Raw genomic sequence first — 24,754 nt, forward strand, 5'->3', positions numbered from 1 at the left:
CAGCGCTTTGAAAAGTAACACGTTCAACGTGATAAGCTGCTAAAGTGGAGCGTCAGAAGTGTTTTGGACAAAAGCGTTGCACCTGAAACAGTGACAGAGGGAAATTTAAATAAGCATTGCATTGAATCACAGTTAATAGTTAAAACAGGACAATTATTATATATCATGCACGTCCTTGTCCCACATCTGGGCCACTAAGCCTCGCCTATGTTGTTACTTCTGGTTCTTGTTAGTTGCCATTCTACTCATTGTATTTCTAAACCCACACTTGCTCCGACCCTTAAAGAGACCGACACTCCTCTGGACCCAAAAGCACTTTTGATTTTTAAATTATGATTTACAAACTTAGACCAGTTTAAAATATAGACCATATGATATATTAACGACACTTAAAATATTTAACGTGCCTTCTCGGCTACTTATAAAATATGTGAACTTAACAATTGACATGTTGTTAATATAACAACGAGCTGAATTTGTATATTAAAGTGCAAAGAGGCTATCAGAGTAATTGATATATAAATGTAATGGAGTTCAGCCTTGTTTAAATATTCTAATTGTATAATGTATTTTATTATATTGTTATATAAATTATAATTGTATATATTATTATTCATTATAATCCGCTTAGTGGCATGTTGGCGTTTTTGACGTCACATGTGTCCGTGACGTAAACGTATCCGTGTGAAGATGGCGGAAGTAGAGGAGTCTAGCAAGCCTTTGGTAAGGGACAAAACATGCTTTTAAAACGATTACACGTCTTTAAAACACGTTGTCAGCATTTCCGTCGAGTTTTTGTTTTTGTCTGTATGGTTACCGACCCTGACTGGAAGCTTGAAAATTTGTTAATGTGTCAGTAAAGCTTTGTTTATATAAGGTTGTACATGTAAACGCAGATGGTCGTTTCTCAGCTCAAGTGAACATTTACTACATTGAACGTTTGTAAAATTATTAAATTATAATTTTTTTCAAAGATCGCCCAAATTTCCATACTGATATATTAGCTGTCTTCTATTAAAAAAAAAAAAACAATAGTACACGTTTTATCGTGCAGTGTTACCAAACTATGTAAACAGTGATGGAACACAATCTGAAATCTGAAACTGTCGACGCACTGTCTGACCTTTATAAGTTTAAACTTCATTACTGTTCCTACACGAATGTTCCTAAAAATGTGATTTTGTGTACATAGGCTACATCTCGGTGATTGTGAAATAAATAGAACATCAGCTGTTCTTCGTCCCCATTTACTGATCTATCTTACTGTAAACGTTACTGTAAAGTAATTGTTGAGCTCGTCCCTGGTATACAGTGTGTCATTTAAAAGCTCGAAGTGTGAGTGTAACAAACATCAAATTTCATTAGGTACATTTTAAACAAGGCCAGGCAGCAGGAGCCTAAGGGTTATCCGGTTTCAGGACAAAATTGACCGTTTTAAATAGTGTTCATATTATCATCAGTATACAACCTGGAACTTGAAATAGTGTCACTTCTATCATTCAGTAATTTCCCTGACTGTTTTATTCTTGTTTATTTGAATAAATTAGACTTTTCTTTGAGCTAAATGAGCTGACTGTAGTACTATAGTAACTGTCACTTATTATGAAGAAAAAAAAAAAATGTTAGTATAACTGAGTTAATTAAATATTGATGTTATTAGGTTATGTTTATGTTTTGTAAATACTGCTGTTGTTTAAATAGTCAGTCAGCTCATAGGCCACTTTAAATTCTGGACGGACCACCAGTGGACCACATTTTTAAAATCACTGCTGTAGATGAACGTGAGCTGCACCTAAAGTTTTCGTTAACGGGATTTGCCATGAATCATCTAACCAGCCATTCTTTATGTCACAGTTTGCGGGTTTGTCTGACATCTCCATCTCGGAGGACATTCCAGTGGAGGGAGATATATCTGTGCCGGTGGGCTCACAGAGTGCAGACAATGATTTCTCCACCCTGGATGAGCCTGTCAAAGACACTATTGTAGGTGGAACCTTGCATTACAGGCAGGGTTAAAAATATTGCCGTAAATGAAACAATTATTTCATAGTATACTGTATAACAATGGAGGGCCCCTTTAACATCAGTAGTTCTGTCTAAAGAGTTTAAGGATCGTTTCTTACTGTCCTTTTGCCCTGTTTGTGGGTCTCAGCTGAGGGATCTGAAAGCCGTTGGACAGAAGTTTGTCCATGTGATGTACCCCAAGAAAAGTTCTGCACTGCTCAGAGACTGTGAGTCCACCATCAATCACTGATGACACGTTATCAATCACAGATTACATGTGGGCTATTTATTATCACTTATTATTATAAATGCTAAATGTTCATCAGCTGTCTAATGTGCATGTATGTGCTCTTTTTAGGGGACTTATGGGGCCCTCTCCTCCTCTGTGTCACTCTGGCCTTGTGAGTAGTATTGTTGTCTGAACTATTGTCACTATGACTCCAGCAGATATAATATATTTATAATATTGTCTATCCCAGAATGCTGCAGGGTGGGTCTGTTGACAGTGAGGAGGATGGCAGGCCACAGTTTGCAGAAGTCTTTGTCATCATCTGGTTCGGTTCGGTAATCATCACTCTCAATACCAAACTTCTGGGAGGAACTATGTGAGTAAAATTCAGATATTCATTTATTTATTAGATTGTTAGAAGCCTGCATTAAAGAGAGCTCCTCAAATTCTTAATAAATTGAATAATTTTAATTTATACATTTAATTTAATTGAATTTAAATATGCCTTTATGAAGCCATTAGTAAAAAAAATAATGTTTACGCAAAAAATATAATAAAATACAGGGTAGCAAAATTTCACCACTGATTTTGGATGAAATAATTGAAAGTTTTAACTTTACAACTAATTTAGGACACAAATGTGTTTGATCAATTAAATAGTGTAATAAAAACTTTAATCTACCAATTTAAATGTCAATTCATTTTTAAGAACATTTCAATTTAGATCAAATATAGATGTCAAAGACATTTTCAAGGTGTCACTAGAAAAAACAAACAAATTTGATATAGATAACAGATACTTTTAGCAAACTGTAGCACTTAATAGCAACTTTTGTCCCGTCATAATGGTGATAGCTATTAAAAGGATCAGTGTCAGCCTCTGTTTCTTTACTTTATAAGCCTGCTATATTATTCTTTAAGCCCTTCGGCTTAAAAAAAGTTGCATCATATAGATTTCAATCTCAATATCATGTTATGTTCAGAAATTTCACATTACATAAATAGATGGTAACCCTCTGAAGAGATTTGTTCATTCGCCTTTTTCACTCTTTGTCTATACAGATCATTTTTCCAGAGTCTTTGTGTGTTGGGGTACTGTATTCTGCCTCTGACTGTGGCCATGATCGTGTGTCGTATAGTTCTCGTGGGAGGCTCAGGCCTCGTCAGTTTTGTAGTCCGTCTCATAGTTGTCACCGCCTCCTTCAGCTGGTCAACGTTTGGTAAGAATCAATCAATATTTTTTATCTTTTTTCAGCATTCCCAGAATACTAAAGGCCCTGTGGTTAAAATATTAATATATGTTTTCTGCACCAGATGAGCCTGACTAGCCAACAAGCTCTTCAGGCAGTGCATACAGTGACCACCAGGAGGGAGTGTAGACTCTTTTAATGTTTTTTTTGTTTTGTTTTGTTTTGTTTTATGGTTAAAGTATTTGAGCTTCATATGCATGATATATTTTTTTTTTTACATTTGAATGGCTCACAGTGCAAAATAAAGAAATAAAAGTGCAATTACTATAATTCTTAATATAATAGTCCGTATTATTTTAATATATTACTATTATAGTATTTACTATTTTTAATTAGCTTTCATTTTTATATTTTCAGCTTTCATATTAATTCTAATAAGTTTAAGTAATTTAGTTATGTGCGTGTGCCTTTTTTGAAAGTTTTAATTTTTATTTTAGTTTTAGTAATTTTAATGTTTTAGTCTGCAGTGCAGACAGGAAATATTGCACTAACCTGCAAATCTGCAATTCAGACAAAATATTCAATTACCAGCTGGTTTTTTTTTCCCAATAATATAATGACAGCGATAGCGTCAGTTAAACAAGTTATTCAAATGCTGAAGAAGACAATTAGACTAGATTTACCAATAATAAGTAGACACAGATGTCAGATGACAGATCGTCTCTCTCGTACACACAGTCTTTAGGGGATTTCATTGAGATCTGAGTTAATATCTCTGTGTTTGTCTTTCATTCACAGCCTCCACAGCATTTCTCGCAGACAGCCAACCGCCCAATAGGAAGGCCCTGGTCGTGTATCCAGTGTTCCTTTTCTACTTCGTGATTGGCTGGATGATTTTGACATTTTCGCCTTCTCATTAGCATATATAAACCCTATGCCAATCGGAAGATAAACTCCTCCCATTTGCTAAGACAACCAGCAGACTTTCTGGGAGCTGGCTAGAGTTGGCCTAGCCTAAAAAAAAAAGTGTAACACTTTGATGGACATATTTATAAAGGGACAACCCGAGGGCAGTAAGTGGATTATTGCATAGATATTGCTCCTCCCCATCCCTCATTCAGTTGAATAAGTGGAGAGAAAAGAAGTGGAGGACATTAATCCTTCAGTGCTACTAATTTAACTACTAATTTAACAACAGCCTACATGTATTCATTGTAAGAATGTTTTGTTGTGAGAGGAACATTAGTGCTAGTGTTCCAGATTCTCGCACCCCGAACGTGGAGGTGTATGATGATCTGTGTGTGTGTTCATGTGTGGGTGCGCTTGCTCATGCATAGTATGTGACTATGTGAGGGTGCATGTATTTCTTATTGTCTGATTGAGTATTATCTCCGTTGGAAAAAAATCAGCTATCATCAGGTCACACATCAGTTACTATACACATTGCTGCACGCGTTTCTTTTCTTAGTTTTTTTTTTTTCTAAATGATGTTTGGCCTACATTGCATTTATTTCTCATCGGTGGAAGTTAATACATTCCAAAGGTAAATAAAGATGGACTTTAATAAGCGCTGCTTATATGGTGTGTGCTTTCTCTTTTTTGCACATAGAAAATGAAAAATTTATCATTAGGTTGAATTGAAAGTGCTGTTTCTCTCTTTTAAAATGTAGTGTGTCATTTAAACAATCCTTTTACACACATCTTCCTGTCAGCCTGTCTGAAAAAGACAGTTTTCCATACGGAGTGTCTCCTCAAGACACATCGGCAACCTGTCTTTCTCTGTTTCCCTCACATAGAGAAACACATGCACACAGTCTTCACTCCTGTCTCTCTACCTTTGCCACTCTATGTGATAGAAATTCTAATTAGACTTTCCATCTTGTATGTCTAAAAAAAGACTTTAATTTTCACTTCTAATGCATTGCAACACCTGAACAATAAGGTGCAACTGAGGTGTGTGCACTGATTAAATAACGGTGTGTGAGTGTTAGAAAATTGACGGTGTTTTCTTCTGACCTTTATATGTCTGTATCCAACAGTGCTGTGTTTGCTGATCTGTGATGCTATGATGCCTCTCTGTTATTATTCATTTCTCAGTGTCATCATCACTGCTGTGGAACTTAAAAGAAGGTGTTTTGAGAAATCTCAGTGCTTTTTTGCCCATTGTCTACCACTGAATAAAAGAAAGTCAAACAGGCTTGGAATTACATGAGGGTGAGTAAACAATAACAGAATTTACATTTTACAGTGAACTACCCATTTAAAGGGATAGTTCAGACAAAAATGACATATATATATATATATATATATATATATATATATATATATATATATATATATATATATATATATATATATATATATAAAAGACCTGGCTCTTTCAAGCTTTATAATGTCAGTGTATGGGTGTTGATATTTTGAAGTCCAATAAAGTACAACCATCCATCATAAAAAGTACTCCAAACAGTTCCAGGGAGGTTAATAATGGCCTTTCTGAAGCGAATTAATGCATTTGTGTAAGAAAAATATCCATATTTAAAACTTTAAACCATAATCTTTAGCTTCAACTAACTGTCATACGTGCATTTACATTCACAAGAGAGTGATTCATCCATTCCAGTGAATGACGCAGGATGTAGGCATAGTGTAATCTCCAATGAGAAGCAGTTATGATTTAGAAGTACAAAACAAGAATTTGTAAAGAAAAATGTCAGAGGATTTCAGTATAAGCCAAAAAGAGACTGGTTTTACTTTGCTTGAAACAAAAGTTATTTTTGTGCAAGATTAGCATAATTTTCACCATAGTTTATGCTATGCCCACATTGTACATCATCTGCTGGAACACCACTCTTTCTCTAGCGTATGACAGTGGAAGCAAGTTTGTAAAGTTTTAAATAAAGATATAACTGCAGATGTATTCGTCTGAAAGAAGAAAGACATATATTCCTGATGGAATGACCTGCCCAACTCAATTCATCTTCGAGAACTGGCTAAAAACACATCTCTTCCATATTTATTTGACCCTCTAACTCTCTATTCTAATTCTATTCTTGAAAAAAACTAATACTAGCTTCCTCTAGTCTTTTTATATTCTATTTGTTTTTCTTTTATTTATTATACAGTTAGTAAAAAAGCAAAAAAGGCGTCTAGCACTAGCTTGCTCTATTCTTTTTCTAATCGGTTTTCGTATATTTATAATATAATAATGAAAAAAATAAAAATAACCTTGCTACGTGTACTGCGTTAGGCTAACTGACACTTGAATATTGCTCATTTGTTGATTATGATTGCTTCCATTGTCCTCATTTGCAAGTCTCTTTGGATGAAAGCATATGCTAAGTGACTAAATGTAAATATATACCTAGGATGGCCTAGGTATATATTTATGTATTTATTTAATTTTCATGTTTTTCATGTTTGTAATTTTCATGTTTGGGTGAACTATCCCTTTAAGTGCTTTTCATAGCAACATCAGCACAATTAATAAATATCAGGCTTTGTGTGTGGATTTAATCATTAGTGACAGACCCATTTGCTGTGTGTGCTGAAGTTCCTCCATCTTTTATTATTCAAGTGTGACAACCGAGAACCAAAGGATGATGGAACAAAGAGGAAAGGAAAAGGACAAATTGGAAAACAATAGCAAAGACTGGTTTCCAGCTATCTGTTAATATGAGGTGTGACATTTTATGTTGGCACTTTAAAAGAGATTCATGTTAATGAATTTGAGATATAATTAATATGTTAATGATTTGTTAGCAGCTGATTAAAGCCTGTGATAGGTTGTTTGAAGTCTAACTAGGGAAGTCGTGGCCTAATGGTTAGAGGGTTGGACTCCCAATCGAAGGGTTGTGAGTTCTAGCCTCGGGCCGGAAGGAAATGGGGGTGGGGGTAGTGCATGAACAGCTCTCTCTCCACCTTCAATACCACGACTCAGGTGCCCATGAGCAAGGCATCGAACCCCCAACTGCTCCCCGGGCGCCGCAGCATAAATGGCTGCCCATTTCTCCGGGTGTGTGCTCACATTGTGTGTGTGTGTGTGTGTGTGTGTGTGTGTTCACTGCTCTGTGTGTGTGCATTTCGGATGGGTTAAATGCAGAGCACAAATTCTGAGTATGCCTCACCATACTTGGCTGAATGTCACTTTCACTTTCACTTTTTACATCACTTTCACTAACTGAGGTCTCTTGCTTCTGTAAAGGTAGACCGTATATGAAATGCATAGATATGCGCTGCAGCCCAACAAACTGTTGTATTTTGCTATTGTTAATTGCTCTTCTAGGTGTGAATTACTTGTGTTAGAACCATCTGGCTTAATCATTTTAATAAACAGCAGATGTCAGAGCTGTGATACAGTGGCTCAGCACTGTAAGAGCTGTTGAAATCTGTCTTGATTCCATTTCCATCACATTCCCTTTCTCTCAGCCATACTTTCCAATCTCTATTCCACTATCCCATAAAATAGTAATAATAAAAGAATAGTTTTATTATACACTAGCATGCATAAGTTTTGTTTTTTGTTTTGTTTTTCTTTAAACATAAGATTAAATAAATTGTATAAAAAGTGACAGTAAAGACAATTACAGAAGATCTCTATTTAAAATAAATGCTGTTCTTTTAAATGCTCCAATGATCAAATAATTTATACTGGTTTCTACAAAAATATTAAGCAGCATAACTGTTTTCAACACTAATAAAAAGCATGTGTCTTGAGCACAAAAACAACATAATAGAATAATTTCGGATGGATCATGTGACTCATGGGATTCATGTTTAAAATCTAACTTCATTTTCAAGTGGAATGAAATTAATGAATTCAAGTGGAATAATTCTTTTTTTTCTATTTAAAATTGCAATTCTTTTCTTTTTAAGTATTACTGTATTTTTCAGATTAATGCAGCTTTGTTTACGATAGATTTATTTCAAATTGAATAACATTTTTCCAGATCATCATGCTTGTTTGAGTCATTATCAGAGCAGCAGCTGCAGTCTGTCAGAATGAATGATCACAGTCCAGACTCTCTGTGGTTCAGTTCTAGGCTGCTGTAGAGGCGCCCCGGAGCGTTGTGAACGCTGGCCGAAGTACTGTTTCTGGCCCACCAGAGATTATGGCACCAGGAACGGTGCCAGAATTTTTTCCTTTACTGGTGCTAAGGTGGGGCTAGACCAATATCTGGGGGTGCTAAGAAAATAAATGATATTGATGACATCAGAGTTACTTCATAAAGAAATGGGGCTAAACCGTGGCTATTAAAAATTCTGACAGGGCTATATTCCTCCCACCATCCCCGGTGTAGCGCCGTCAATCTATGGCACAGAGAAAGAAAATCCTTCTCAGTCACTCAAGGGCATGATGAGATGCTAAAGTGCTGGAACCTTACTAGAGCAATCCTATTCCAAGGTCTATGCCCAGCACAGGGGGCTCAGCCTCATTACTGTACCAGTTACCTGAGCTTTACCATATTGGCCTGCTCTAAAACCTCTGGAAAAGCATTCTGCTGGAGCCGACAACCTCATGGTTGTGCTTTGGGCAACCTGAGTTCGAATCTTGGCCCATTTTTTTTTTTTTTTTTTGTCTCTTCTTCTCTCCCACATTGCTTTCTGTCCACTGTATATTGTACTATACAAATAAAAATGCCACAAAAAGGCAGTGGAAAGTGTGTAAGAGAGAGAGAGACATGTTTTATTATAAACATAACAGCAATGAGAAAGTTCACTGTTGGGGCAGAGGAGAAAGGTCACTTTTAATTGTGAAAGATCCTTCAGACCAGCTGTTCAAAATCTCTAATGTGATCATTATAGCATTTTCAGACTCCAGAATTTATACTCTCTCTTTCTGTCTGAACTTCTAATGCTGTTGCTGGTGCACTTTGGTTTAGTTGACCCAAAGATGCTTTTCACCTGTTATCCAGGACAGAAGTAGCACTGGACTCCCATATGGCTTTGATACAGCAGCCAATCAGAATCAAACCTCATCTGCTAGATTTCTGTGGCTGGACTTCCTCTCAAATTAGCTGTCTATATAGGTGTTTATATTGTATTGGGACTTCCAATTCCAATGATCACCACCGAAATTGCGTAACCAAATGATGAATTGTAAAAGATTTGGTGACAAATTAATTAATCAGCTACTTACAGTTTATATTTAATCTCTTTTTTAGGATTTCAAGCATGTAGCACTGATTTGGTTTGAACTACTGAAACCCTATTGTAATTGTTAGAAGGATCAGTATTCTCCATCTAAAAACCAAACCATAAGTCGTAGAGACCTGAAACCTGGAGAGAAATGGTAGTACTCACACCATCATTCTGACCTGTTCTCCAGCCAGCTATCAGGAAGTGATCAACGTGACCGCAGCTTCATTTTCAGGACTTGTGAGGCACACCCAGCATACACACAATATTCATATCAAATGATATATTTCTCATTTTTAACTTTGCCTAAAGATACGCTATAGTCACTCATTAATTATGCACGAGTTTCTAAAAAAATGTACCTACTTTTGTAAACTAGTCCTGGGTTTTTTGGTCAATCTTGAGAAAAAAAAAAAAAACGATAAGGTACAATTGTCTGAATTCAGTAATTATCAAAAATTTTTGAATTTTACAGTTTGGTTAGTTAGGGGAAGTCATCGCCGAAGGTTGTAGGGTTTGAGTCTTGGGATTAATACCATGACTGAGGTGCCCCTGAGCAAGGGACTGAACCCCCAACTGTTCCCTGGTGTCATGCATGGGTGCTGCAGCATAAATGGCTGCCCACTGCTCTGGTTGTGTAATTTAGATGTTTGCAGGCTTGCTAAATTATATAGGCCTAAAATGTATTTTAATGCCTTAAATCTCTTGAACCCCAGTAATCAGAGTAATCATCAATATATATATATATTTTGCCCTCTATGTATACTAGATTACTCTGTATGCAGACCTATTTTAAGTTTGGGATATTTACTCTACCTTTTTTTTTTTTTTTTTTTTTTTGGTCATAGAGAGTACAGGCCAAATTAAAGTCTGCACAGGAACATTTTTTAAAGTTATTAAATATTTAGAGTCTTTCCTGACACTTGCTATAAGTGACATGAGGTGTATCCCAGAGCACATGACACATTTTCACTGTTCTGTCTTTCTAGTATCTGCCAAGATTTTGTGGGAGCAGAGCAGGAAGGTGAAATTGGTCTTTAAAAACCCCAGATACTGACAATTTACAAAATGACGGTTCTCTTGTATTTGATAGAGAAGTATTTTTTAAGCATGTTTCTTCTTTCTCCTTCTACTTCTTGTTCTTTTTTCCTTTTTTCATTTAGAAAGAATGTATTTAGCTTAGATTAAGTAAGATTTAACACAATACAAAGATATATTTTGGTTGTGCGATGCATCTGGCAGAGCAACTTGATGTCAGACAAGGTTGAGTTCTGAAATGTACCTGCAGTTCATAACCAATGCAAGTACACTTTGGATTTTCAGAGCTTCTGCAAGGGGCGCTATAGTGAATATTGGCATCTGAATTTTTACAATCAGTTCTCTGTACTGCTATCAGGGTATGCTTCTTCCTTGGTTGTGTGTGTGGGTGGTACTGTATTAGCCTGCCATGCCATTCAAAAACTGTTGTAATGTAAGGTAAAGGAACATGGCATTCCTAACAATAATGCATGTTGGTGTTGCTTGTGATAACATGAGTCAGTCCTGCACAAGCAGAAAAGAACAACACTGCACAGGAAAGCAAAAGAATTTCTCAGCTTATAATCTCTCGTCTTTGGAGATAACATCGCAGAACATAAGAGAAAGACAACACTGAGCCCATCTCTGAGGAAGTAGCAGTTGTGACCTGAATGTCAATGGAACATTTGTTGTCTGCAGTATTTGATGTAGATATTGATGCCTGGAATCCTGTTCTCTGCTCACAGTTTAAATGACATTCTTGAAAGATGAGAGAACAGATTGCTCTTTCAAACCCTTAAATGCCTCTATTAGAGACAGGAAGCACATATCATAAACTGGTCCTGGTAACAGCTCTTTTCTAAGATACCTTTGCAGCCACATCTGGTTGCAATAAAAAATTTCTCTCAAAAGATGGAACCAAAAATTACATGTTTATATCCCTGGAAGGATGGAACTGGCTTAAGAGTTAGCAGAACCTTTTCCATTTGAGAGCAAAACTGGTTATAGCAGGTTATGGGAAAATGCATCATAGAAATGTTGGTGGTTTGTTATGAGCTCATATATCATTCATGTTTGGTTTAATATTATGTTTATCTCAGTTCAGTTCAAATTTCATATGTTGTTTCATTAAATGTTTCAGCTGTTTTCCACAGGCAGAGCCATTAAGGAAACTCTTTATTTAAATGCATGGTCTTTTCAATGATTCATCTCTCGGTCAATTATAGCATATTGTTTGCATATTCTCATTTTACTTTGTTCAGTTACGGTCATCCTTTTCTTCTTGGAGTGGAACTGATCAAACATCATTTCTTCTGAACCCAACTTTTACCAGATATGTGTATAAAAAATGGGTGTGAAATGAAAAAGAGAGAATCATTATCATTTTAATAAAAAACATATATTCCATAGTGAGCCTTTGAATCACATAACCATAAAAAACTCATTCAGGAAGTAATTTTGAGAGTTTTTGAAATAATGAAGGGCATATATTGTAGTCTGCGCTGGCTGAGATTTGGATTTGTCATTTTCTCCTGACTGAGAATGAATCAGATAACGTGAAGAAACTCAGTTAATGTCTACTGACAGGTCATTTACAGTGTCTTCTCTCTGTGTTTGACAGAGAAACAGCAACGATGACGGCGATGACAGAGTTGTTTTAAAGATGAGTGTTATGTTTGATGGGATATTGCAGGGTGACACTTACAAATGAAATCAATTAGAATTCAGAATCATCTTGGACTTTGTATGTAAATTGTGTTTTTATCAGTCAGGGTGAGTGCAAGAGTAAAAAAAGTAATGTCCTTATTACTATAATTATTAATCAAATTGACCGCACATACTGATAACATTTTTATATTAATGTGTCTGGTTTAATATCCACATGAAGCCAGCCATGAGCCAACAATAGTGTATTTGAGGAAAGCAAGGTTGTGCATGTAGTGAATGAACTTTTGGAAATGAATTCCACTTTTCCTGTCTGTGTGGTGATTAATTTCCAAATGACTGTAAATGATTTGAATGTTGATTAGTTGCAGCAGAACTTCCTCTAATACAGTATTCTCAAGTGAGAAAATCTGCTGACGGAGGTGCTCATGGGAATCGGACACATTCTTGTGTGTAGGCCTGTGTAAAGGAGTGTCTGTGTGTGATCTCTGGCATGCTGAAGTGGGAGAGTGAAAACACTGTTAGTTTTTGTTTTCTGTCTTTGACACATAACAACAGTGGGTGAGATTTCTCAAGAGAGCTACTGATAACTATATTCAAACAGTATATACTGTATGTGTGTCTGTTTGCCTGCAGGGGTCTGATATAATAGTCTGAAACAATGTCATCCCTTTTTGATTTTAAGTGTTTCCCACCCCTGTTCTGTTGACACTACACATTTTGGTGGTCTCCCTTATCTAAAATATACCCATCTCAGGTCCTCAAGACTGAATTAAACAGTTGAATCAGATATAAAGGGCGAAACCAAAAAGTGCAATAGGCAGGCATCCAGGAACATAAATACTGGCTTAATTTTATATTCACATCATTTAAACTGTTAAAGCTATAATTTTTTACAAATATACAACAAATATACATAGGCCTTACACCAGTGATCATATGTTAGTTGTTTAGAGCAGGGTCTTCCCAGGCAAAAAAAAAAAAAAAGATGTAATACATTTAAAATGAATTTATTTCATACTAAGTATAATTCAAATCTATTAACATATTTGCTGACATATTACTTACTGATATAAAAAGTATTTATTTGGAGTGCTAATTGTGCACATTTCCTATTAAAATGTGTTTTAATGTCACTATTGATGAGGGTTGTATAATCTTTGAATAAATGCAAGATATTAAAAGTGTACCTAAAGTATACTTGCAAAAATTCCACTTTAGCTCGATCAGATATATTTAATCTTTAGTTGGACGTCAGCACTACTTCTGCATAATTAAAGTGCATTAAGCAGATTTAGCAGACTTTAGGTATACCAGTTTAGCATACAAAAATACAACTACATTCCACAAAAATATGTAAATGTATCTGTAGTATACTTAGCATGAAATAAATGTACTTATATTATATATACATATATTTTTCACCTGGGCTTTTAAAAAAAAAAAATAAAAAAAAAAAAATAAAAACATTTTAAGACAACAGTCAAAATAAAATCTTTACTAAAAAATATAAAATATTTTTTTGTTCACCTGCATGTTATGTGACCATTAACCAACATCAGAGAAACATGCACATACATAATATTGAAATGTTAACTTAGGGTGTATGAATTTTTTCATTTCACAGTAAAGCTCTTTACGATTCCAATGAAGCAAGCTGAATATTTTGGATTGTTAAAACAATTGCGTGAAGTTACTTTTGTGAGATTCTGTATGTTAGTGTTGTTACACTCAAAAATGATCTTTCCATTTGGTTATTTTCCTTTTTCTGTAACACACAAAAAGTTGACAGAAAATACACAGATTTTTGGCAGAATATCAGAATGACTCTTGCACACTATTCACGTTGATGTTTTTCATACTGCTGAAACAAAAGGACAAAAAACACAATAAAATGGTCCTTGGGCAATATCCCAAGTCTTTGCAAGTCCATAATGCAACTATAATAGTTTTGTCTGTAGAATAAATTTAATCTCACAAATCTTTTCGAACATTATGATGAGTATGATGAATGGTATAAAATAACAGTAGCTCATTCTGGACAGCATCTCCTTTTGTATTTCACTGAAGAAAGGAAAGAATCCCAGATTGGAATAATAGTGGAGTAACAAGCTTGCTATGGTTTGCTGATAGCAGATGCGGCTGGGCTTCAGTGCTTTTCCCGCTGTGTGTTAGCATTTAGCTCTTGCTCCAGTGGTATGCAGAGAATCTTTCCTCTTGGACTGCTGAAATATGGCCTTGTGGCCCCTCCCTATCTGCTTCTTCCAGCCGCTAAACTCTGGACCATCAGACTCTCATCGAGCCGTTAATCTGACCAGACCTTCATGACTGTTCCGACACGACCTTTGAACCTGACCCTCAGTGTGGGTACCTGTGAACATGGCTTTTGTCAACTGCCTAAGAGCACTCATCATCCAGGCTAAGGTAAGACACAGAGAGACAGAGAGAAAGAGAGACACACAAAACACAGTGCATTGATTTAAAAGCATGAGTATACCTGCTTCGACTGACAGCTATCAAGATCAGGTCTATATGAGAAACCAAACCACTGCTCTTAATCTCTGTCGCTATAGGCTCTGAACACTTTCAAACAGTACCATGGTTACCATGCTCTTGGATATGATTTTCTTTGAGTACCATGGCATATGAATATTTTACACAGTAAAATATAAATGTTTGAGTTTTTTTTGAAAAGGAATGGTTTGAAGAATATATGTATGAATAGATTTTAGAAGGCACTTCATGAGCATGTGTAAGTGGTTTGGGTGGTTCAGTGGGTGCAAGGAAATGATCATTTGCTGGACTGGACTCACTCACTGGCTACTCATAGTGAAGTGTGAGTCGGCCAAAACTCTGTTACCAGGGCAACGTCTTTTTAAAAGCACCCATTCACCCTTTCCACGTTGCTCAGCCAATAGGCTACACTGCAAACCTTATGACATCACAACGTTCCTTAGTGAGAGATCCTGATATATTTAGGTTTTTTTTTTCTCCATTTCAGACTTAGAATACAGTGGAATCTCTGTTTAGCTGAAATTACACACAAACACACACACACATACACACACACACTCACACACACACTCACTCAACAAACTCTGTTACTGAAAAATTATTTGTTGGGTAGATTTTCAGTTTAAGTTTGTTCTGTTCACCAAGACTAAATTATTTTATTTTCGGGAAATATTAATTGCAATTTAATAAAAAAAATATTTAAAAAAATTAAAGGGAAACGCTTAATTTTGAAAACAGTTGTGCTGCTTATTTTATGGAAACAGTGATACCACCCCCCCACCCCCCAGGAATCTGTAATGAATTGAAAATTCAAAAGAACAGTTTTGACTTAATAATAAATCTGTTGTAACATAATAAAAGTCTTCATTGTCACTGTTGATTAATTTAATGTGTCCTTGCTGAATAGACGTATTCTTTTCTCCTAAAAAATATATATTTCTGACCCCATACAAGCTACATGCATAAGCTATGTAAGCAGTTTGACATTGAATTTAATGCGAAGAAAAGCCTGTATAGCTTCTCAGTAAAAAATGTACTTCAAGTATTCTTGTTAAGGGTTTATTTTATCAAGGTGATGCTGAAGCACAAGTGAGAGAGCCCCGATAAAAGCAGACACAAAGATGTTTTTATTTTATATCAAATATGACAAATATATGACATTTCTTCCTGATGTTTCAGAAGCTGACCTGCTGTCGTGTCCAGAGCTCAGGTAAGGATGTGAGATTCTATTACAGCTGAATGGCTTTGCCACTAACAACATTACCATGGCAGCTGCTAGAGCACCTAGAAAAAGACTGTGAGTTGAGTTAAATTGCAGGCAGTGAAGTGGACGCAATTCACTCTTAAATAACATAATGAAATGATACTAAAAAAAAGTCTCCCTACTATCACGTTTAATGAAGATATATGTAAACAATGTAGATTGGAGGCAATATCCCGTGGTTCTACTTTACACTCTGATGCTACTTTGTTGATGTTTCCTGATCTGTAGTTTGAGCTGACCTCTACCCTCTCCGTGCAGTAATCTACTGTAGTTGTCACCCAGTTGCATTTTAGGAAAGTCATGGTAGTCTCCAGTCATTGGATCACGTGACACAGAAAGTAGATCATACTATTTTTAACACACCTCAGATGGCATGGTAGATATCTAATGTGTAATTATTCACCACAGACTGTGAGGCACAGGAGTCCTTATGTGTGCCATTTTAGGAGCCGCTTTCTGGAAGTGCATGCTATAAAAAAGCAAAAATAAAAAGTACAATGTATAGCTTTTATTTTATATTTGTATGTTTTATGTGGATGATTACTTGCTGATCTTTGCATGAACATTAAAATAAGACTATAAGTATTTTCTTGTTCTAGTTTAAAATAACTAATAGGATTCAGTCCCTTTGGGAAGCATATTTTAAGCAGACCGTTCTCAGTTTCTGTTGAGACTTTATGGGTATATGGTTTATTTGACTCTAATTATAATGTTTGTAGTTCATCCTAGTTTGCAAAGGTCCCCACAAACTATGGAAATGAACAAGTTCAGTAAACAGACTAATGTGTGTGGTTGTAATTCAATGCACAGATGAGCAATCTTAAGGCCACATGCATGATAGCTTGGTTCTTTACTGTCAGGGTCTCTTAATGCTTATTTACTCAGTTTGATTGCTTCATGTTGTCACTGTTCTCTGGCATGTGAACAAACAACCCCCCCCCCCCCCCCCCCCAGCAGTCATTCTGATGTAAATTCAGATTAGATATATTTTTAGTCACATAGACTGGTCAAGCACTGTAACACAAGTGTGTGATATTTACTTTGTATATTTACAGTTTCATTCAGATCAAAGTCTGCGAAGTATCAGTCCACAATGGCAGCAGCATCAGAATCTACCGGGCATCAGACCAACCCATCCAAAAGAAACTATTATTTAAACAACTTCAAATATTATATAATTTGTTAATTTGTTGTGTTATATCCATGTTATGGCTGAGTTTTGATGAGGAAAACAAGACACATATTATGTGAAATAATTATTTGTATTTTTTTTAATAAAAAAAGACACGTTATGTGGAAAAATTACATTTAAAATTAAACACACTTTATCACTATTATTGTGTCAGATTTTGGATCTCTTGATATGCAAAAAAATAAATAAAAATAACTAAATAATATTAATAATAATAATATTTTTTATTTTAAATATGTAATATTTGTCCATACCAGCGTCGACCTTTTGATTACGTCTTACCTCGGACAGTTTAAAAAGTCCGCTAGGAAACTACTAGAGTCAAAAGACGCACACGTGAAGAGACTTCATGTCCCATGATGCTTAGCGGTTTGAATGGTTACAGTGAGCGTCTACGGAAAGTCTTTTTAATGAGAGTTTTTAAAGAAATGAAACGAGAAAACGCTAATATCTAATGACGGAGCAGCATGCGTAATGACTTAGGACTAGGACTTACGCATCAAGAATCAAGAGATTCACAAAGAAAAAGTTCAGGGTTAAAAGTTAAGTTCAGAAGTCAGGAGAGTGTTGGCGAAGGAGTTTGGAAATGGATAAAAACTGCAATGGCCAACAAACGAGATCTCTAACTTCAAAGTTCAGAGAATCTACTTACAGAGCCCTAACTTTACTGCGGAGGAAGGCGAAACAGAGGCAGATAGCGGGTAAGTTATACAGAATGTTATTTTCCACCTTTTTTTGAGGAGAGTAATATTTTCTTAAGGCATCGAGGGAGACTGCAACGAGTCAATATATTAAAACCTTTGAACGGAGTTCGAAAGTCTGTCCAAGATTGCTTTCTGTGTGATTTTGGGTAACGTTTTATATATATATATATATATATATATATATATATATATATATATATATATATATATATATATATATATATGAAATATTGTGAATTAATGTGTTTGCATTAGTGAAAAAGACCCATGAGATTCCCTTCAGGCATTGCTGAACCCTCGGAAATTTACCGTGGTAACCATGGTTTCAGCCAATTTAGTACAGTTATAGATGAGATTACGTTACTTCTATATAATCAAATAGACGAATCTATTTTTAATTAGGCTAATACAAAGTTATTTTTTAAGTCTTACTAGACTGTGTAGAGGTTTTTTTTTTTACATAGAAACGATCACGTTTTGACTAAAGCTATGTTTACCATGGTAAAATGAGTCTGTGTACTGCCTGTGTCTTAAATCATAACGCCCTTCCTACCTAGATAGTTGCTGCACAAGCATGTGTTGTTCAGAAGTGCTGTTTAGGAAGGAATCTCAGTTGGTTTTGAGACAGCATACAGTATACATTAACATAGCACTGCTAATAACCATCTTTGGCTGCCCACAAAGCTTTTATCTGGTGAAAGAAAGAATGGAAGATTTTGAAATTGCCTTTCAATTAACTTAAATGGCATATGTGTGTTCACATCTTTGGTATTCTAACAATCCCTGCAGTCATTTTATTTATTTTTTTTTATAAGGAAACTTTCTGCTGATCTCATTACAAACATGACTGTGAGTTTCCAATTTTCATTGAGACTGTGATTTATCTTAATGAGTTTTGGAAGTGCACCACCTGTCTTTAGAAGTAGTTGCCTTGTGCTAGTGGACTTTTATCATGTTGCATTGGTTTGCCCCAGATGGCGGGGGTGTTTGTCATTGTGAAAGGGTTTTTTGACATTAAAAGGAGTAGTTTAAAAAAATCAACTGCTTTTACAAAGAATTTACATTTCCTCTTTCTTGTGATTTGTTCGATGAGCATGTGATGAGCAGGTTTATCATTGACCAAAGTGTTTCAAATAAATGAATAATTTAGAATTTTTTGACTAGTTTATTGGGCGACTTTTGAAGCTAAGGGCCTGTTGAGGCCAATTTTAAAATATTTTAACTAAAAGCTGTACCTTTAAGAGTCCTACGTAATGCCATATTTGCATGTAAAATGAAGTTCTATGACTGTGAGCTGATGTTTTTATATTTGAACTGGTCCATCATCATTAAGTAATAGCCTAACTGCATTCTGCATTGTGCATTGTACAAACAATTTACAAATTGTTAAGATTGAAATTATCAAGGGTCTTGTATAAAATAATACTTCAGCCGCTATTTTTAAATATTGGGATCCTTCAGAAGATATGATATGACTTTTGAATGGAGGCAGTGAGTGTGTCATACAGTATATGCTGCTGTGTCTTTATGCTTTGAGCTTGCGCATGGTTCGTCTCTTGAGGTTTCTTTCAATTGTCATATTTTGATTAATGTTAAGTAGTAACCTCTGTAGAATGTCAGCTGAGAGGAAACAAGCATAGAAATCCAGTTTTGCAACATAAAATGTTTGTGTGGTTCATTGAAAAAGTCCTAATTTGAGATGTCCAGGGGGCTCATGTATAAATAATGTGTATGCACAAAATGTGCATAGAAATGTGCTTACGCTGTTTTCCATGCACATATCTGGAATTATAAAAAAACGTATGGATTCTCTTGACTGTGCGTACACACTCTTTTTGATGTTGTGTGAAGCCATCTACACAACACTATGAAAAATACCGCTCTATTTGAAGGACACAACTTGGAAAAAAAGGTCTGAGAACTAAACAGTTTTGTTTTGATGGATATTTTAAAATATTCTAAAACATTCTGGATGGCGGGGTTAAACATGCTGTCACGTGGATGGGAATATACATGGAAATGATATGCAGATGATAGGGATGCACGATAATATCGGCACAATATCGGTATCGGCCGATAAAAGCTTAAAATGACCATTATCGGTATCGGCCGATATGAATATTTCTGCCGATGAGCCAAACCGATATTCTCCAAGTGAAATAATTGACCTGTTTTTCAGATGTGAATGTCTGTCTACATTTGTAAAATAATAAATTTATGGTAGAATCAGTACAGAAGAGATACATGGATTTCTCTTCAGTAAAATTAAAGTTTAAATATATCAGTATATATTTGTATATATATCGATATCGGTATCGGCATCGGCCAAAATTATTTTGAAAATATCGGCATATCGAATATCGGCCAAAATCCAATATCGTGCATCCCTAGCAGATGAGGTTATGCATCATAAAACTAGGCGTTGTATGCTCCATATATGGTTATTTTGAGGAGGAGACGTGGAAATGCACGTATGCGCAATTTTCCCATGACTGGGATTTATAAAGGGATTTTTGCACAGGTCCTGGCATACGCATTGTTTTATGAATCTGAAAACCTTCTAGCTTTTTTAACTTTTAGGATGAAATCTAAGGAGAGTTTTATACTCGAGGTCCCAGGTCGTCTTTTACTTTATTACAGAAAAAAAGAGGTGCTTCTTTTTTTTTTTTTTTTCTCTCTGCGTCGTGTTTATTGGCAATTTTTCTGACTTTGTCATATCCAGAGAGAAATGGATAGACTATAATATTTGTCCAAATTTTTTAAGCTTTGTTAACCTACTGTTTCTTGTTGGATGAGATCGTGACCTCTAGACCGTTGTAAGGCAAGTGGAAATGTAGGCTTGTCAGGAATTTGATTATATTTTCATACTACTTATTTTTAATAATTTCAAACATTAAGTGCATTAGAAATTTTAGCAGGAATGTATTGGTAAATTGCAGTCTAATCATCAAATAATAATAATAAAAACATGATAAAAAATTATATATTTAATATGATGCCCCTGTAAAAAATGTATGTCGGAGAAACATCTCGCCATTGAAGGCATTGCTTTACCCAACCCAGGAATCCGCTTAACTGAGGGGATATAGCAAAACCAGTGGCAAAACATTTTAAAGAATGCAATCATCCTGTGCCCTCCTCCTTGTTCTTTGGTAATGAACGCATTAAAATTCCAGTAAGAAGAGGTGATATTAACTTAAAAGAGGCATTTTAGATTTTCCATTTAGAAAGTTAGTTTCATATTGAGATAAATGAAAAATTGCCTCTTAAAGAATTTCTGTAAAAGGTTTAATGTTTTATAAAATTGTCCAAATTGTTGGGATTGTTGATGAGATCTCAGTTGTATCTTGACCTGTTGGGTCGATATTTGGCCAGTCATGTTGGTCTGATGAGGTCTCAGTGGTCTGCTAGATTAACCTTAAACAAAATTGACACTCTGATCTTCTCTGTTGCATCTGCAAATAACAGTGTGTTTGAAGTTGATTTCTGCTCCTGTGTTTATCTTGATCCAGACAGTTGTAAAATGCCACAGAGGAAACCACTGTTTTTCAACCCCTGCTGCAAGAAACTCAGTGAGGGCTGCGTATCACAACACAACAGACACTCACATACAAAAGGGCATGAAAGTACAAAGCAAAAAACAGTCATGTGCAAACAGCCCAAAAGCTTCTACAAGAGGAAGTGGATAGTGTAACACGGTCTCACATTCTGTTTCATTATTTTTCTCTTTCTCGTTAGTGTAATATGTGTGTGCGTGCTGGATTTCCGAGGCCTTGTTCAAGAAAAGGTCACTGCAGTTACAGCCATGCAGAAACATCTTGTGTGTGTGTGCCTGTGTGTGTATTCAAATTGTGATTCTGGCAAATACACGGGTAAAGTGTTCCGGCAATTGTTCCTGGGTCGCTAGATTTAGCACTTTTACACTGCCAGTGATTACCCGGAATATGTGTGTGCTTTCACACACAACCCGTAAAGGTCCCGTTACGACACGTGACATTAGAGTGTGACATGTAATGTACGAGTCGAAAGTGCTAGGTACGTTACACTTTCACTGAAGCTGGCGAACGATCTCCGTCTTAGTGTGGAAAGTGAGGAACTAACTGATCTCTGCTTCATTACAGTTTGCACATATTTTTTGTCATGAACGCTGATATTCCTTCAAAACAGCCAGTAAACGAGTTGCGCGATAACGTGTGTCACCACTACAACACCGCACTAGATCTGGCTTTTGTTCACACATTGGTCATTCCGGGACTGAACCCGGCAATGTTACCCCGACCCGGGTTCAATGCCGGAATCAATCCCGGGACGTATTTGCTTTCACACAGAAGACCACCTGGCAATGTTCTGGCAATTTGCCTTGTCCGACAAGCATTGTGAAAGGGGCTTAAGGGAAATACTTAAAGGTGCTGTATATAGGATTGATACAGAATGGTTGAACTAGGTATCGCAGTCCAAATTCTGTCCCCCCTCCTCAGACTTGATGCACTCACAGGTTGCCAGACTGATGACACCAACAGGAACAAGCGCACTTAATGATGATTTGAAATTAAATGCGCTATTTTTTCCGCCAAATGGTAACCCATGTGCCGAAATTGGGTAAACTGGCGGTGGGTGAGTTTCACAAACCAAAACGGAGACCAACATTCCGGCACCGGAACTCACATTTTCAAAGGAGAATAACTGACTGTAGCATTGTTTTTCAGATAAACAGGTATGTTAACTTAGCATGTTTCTTAAATGTCTGCAAACAAACTATGGTATTTTTATGATTTAGTCATAAACGTGCAGCACCTTTAAATAACTGTTCTCAATTTTGGAGCTCTAGACCAAATATACAGGTGTCTACAAGACAGGCCACAAGCTGCTTGTTTGATGTTACCTTGCGTTTTCGCCTGCTGATCATAGTGATTTTGACTGGGGAGAGTTCAGTGAAATGGACCTATTTTCTGTTATTTTATGTTTACAGATGTAAATAGAATGTGTAATGTTTTTTTTTTTTTTTGTCTCGTCTGTAATGTAATTCTTTAAATAAATAATTGGAATTGGTGGATGGATTTATAGATTCATTCTTTATGTGATTTTTCATGTTTACATGCTTTGAGCAATTCTTAAAAATGTATAATTCTAATAAAAATTATCCTCCTAATTAATAATTCTGATTTTTCTTAATGATTCTGATTAGTTGATTTCTTACTCTTTGCACTTTTGAAAAAGAAATGGAGTAATGTGCTTTGTTTAACATGTTCTGTCTTCAGTGTCCTGTTGACGAATGAGAAGGTCACTTTGAATTTCAAATACGTATTATTAAAATAATGTGTGGTTTAATAAGTAAGTAATTATTTTAGTTATTCTTTACCATTAGTGTTTGGAACTGGTTTGGAATAAAACAATGGTTCTATTCCCAATCTTAATGGCACGTCCACACCAAGATGAATGTTTGGTGTAAAAATTTGTTACGATAAGTAGTTTAATTGGAAGGCATCTGTTCATTTATTTATTTATTTTACCTTTTTTTAATTGTTTTGCAAGAAAACCAGCCAACCAATAAGATTCACCCTTTTGGTTACTGTATTTTTCGGACTATAAGTCGCATTAGTCCAAAAATACATCATGAAGAGGAAAAAAACATAAGTCGCATTTATTTAGACCCAAGAACCAGGAGAAAACATTACCGTCTACAGCCGCGAGAGGGTGCTATATGCTGCTTAGTGTAGACTACAGGAGCACTGAGCAGCATAGAGCGCCCTCTCGCGGCTGTAGACGGTAATGTTTTCTGTTAGTTCATTTCTTTCGGTTCATGTCAAATTACTTTTGATAAGTCGCACCTGACTATAAGTCGCAGGACCAGCCAAACTATGAAAAAAAGTTCGACTTATAGTCCGGAAAATACGGTACATCCTACAAATTGAACATACTTTTTTTGCTAAGCGACAGAAATGCAAAGTTGAACTTGCTGCTTTTCTAAAAAGGCATCTATGCTTTTACATTCATCGTGTTGTTCTAAACTAACATATTGCATGTGGAAATCTCACCAAAGTTTTTACCAAATTAATGCCTTAACTCTAATAGTTAATAGTGTCATGCTGAATCATTTTACCAGCAGTAAATATTTTTGGTTAGCAGCAAGTTCTAAGCTCACACTGCTTAAAAATGCACAGTGTGTTTGAAGAAATCTAAAACGTTTGAAGTGGCTTTTGATTTTTTTCCTAGTTCTCTTCCTAGGTTGTGTGTGTGTATGTGTGTGTGTGTTCATGTTAGTAATGCTATGTTTGGGTTTGAAGTGGAAATGCTGTGTGCAGCAGTAGATTCGTGTGTGTGCTGATAATTCTCTTTGAATGTATAGGTGTGCATATGTAAAGTGTCCGTATTTAAAAGAAGGGGAAATTGTCATGCCTTTAGTTCTTCTGAAGCCAGTTTGTCTTAGTTTTTGTGCTGACTTGGTCTTTAGCGTGTTCATCTTTAGTCTTTAGTGTCCATCATTTTTTGGGATTGTGAGGTCAAAGCTGAGTTACTCCCTGTCATTAATTTCCTCTTTTAGATTACATCGTCTCTCTGTCTCACTCTCATGATTCGCTTTTGTCCTGTTCCCCATCTTTTTGTATCTGGGGTTAGCGAGTAGTTTATGTGTGTTTGTGTGTTGCCTGTCTGTTGCTGATAGACATCGAAAAGGAAGTGATGCGTATATGATGGCGCCACACCCTTTTCATGCCGTAACATTTTCCTTTGTGCTTTCCTGTATGATCCCTTGTTTCCTGAACTGTCTGTCCTCCCCCCCTCTCCTTTCCTTTGCCCTCACTCTCATAGGACACCAGGAAATCCCAGGGAATGGGAAATGAC

The 24,754-nt window shown here is 35.9% G+C and overlaps 2 protein-coding genes across 3 annotated transcripts in view; both read left to right on the plus strand.

Annotated features, from left to right (window-relative positions):
- Nucleotides 1–651: 651 nt before the first annotated feature.
- Nucleotides 652–5,000, plus strand: LOC113049546 (protein YIPF6). The gene is made up of 7 exons (XM_026211973.1): nt 652–723; nt 1,855–1,983; nt 2,153–2,231; nt 2,363–2,405; nt 2,484–2,609; nt 3,296–3,453; nt 4,222–5,000. Exons 1-7 carry the CDS (start codon nt 691–693, stop codon nt 4,341–4,343), a joined length of 690 nt encoding a protein of 229 aa, XP_026067758.1. The 5' UTR covers nt 652–690; the 3' UTR covers nt 4,344–5,000.
- A 9,539-nt stretch (nt 5,001–14,539) lies between these two features.
- Nucleotides 14,540–24,754, plus strand: part of LOC113049547 (stAR-related lipid transfer protein 13-like) — a 47,036-nt gene continuing 36,821 nt past the window's right edge. The window contains exons 1-2 of one of the 2 annotated variants that reach the window (XM_026211978.1): nt 14,540–14,664; nt 15,934–15,964. In XM_026211978.1, coding sequence (XP_026067763.1) covers nt 14,620–14,664; nt 15,934–15,964 — 76 coding nt within the window. In that variant the 5' untranslated portion in view covers nt 14,540–14,619. Of the gene's footprint in view, nt 14,665–15,933; nt 15,965–17,540; nt 17,912–24,754 lie in introns of those variants that run through there. The other variant, XM_026211976.1, reaches the window with a different exon arrangement.

This window comes from Carassius auratus, chromosome 30 (assembly GCF_003368295.1).
Source record: "Carassius auratus strain Wakin chromosome 30, ASM336829v1, whole genome shotgun sequence".
Lineage (NCBI taxonomy): Eukaryota > Metazoa > Chordata > Actinopteri > Cypriniformes > Cyprinidae > Carassius > Carassius auratus.

What these genes read in the sequence shown, in the direction of transcription:
- LOC113049546 (XM_026211973.1), top strand. Translation starts at nt 691, where the DNA reads ATGGCGGAAGTAGAGGAGTCTAGCAAGCCTTTG. An exon ending in TTCTGCACTGCTCAGAGACT is followed by an intron (nt 2,232 to 2,362) that starts GTGAGTCCACCA and finishes TGCTCTTTTTAG; the next exon opens with GGGACTTATGGGGCCCTCTC. An exon ending in CTCTGTGTCACTCTGGCCTT is followed by an intron (nt 2,406 to 2,483) that starts GTGAGTAGTATT and finishes TGTCTATCCCAG; the next exon opens with AATGCTGCAGGGTGGGTCTG.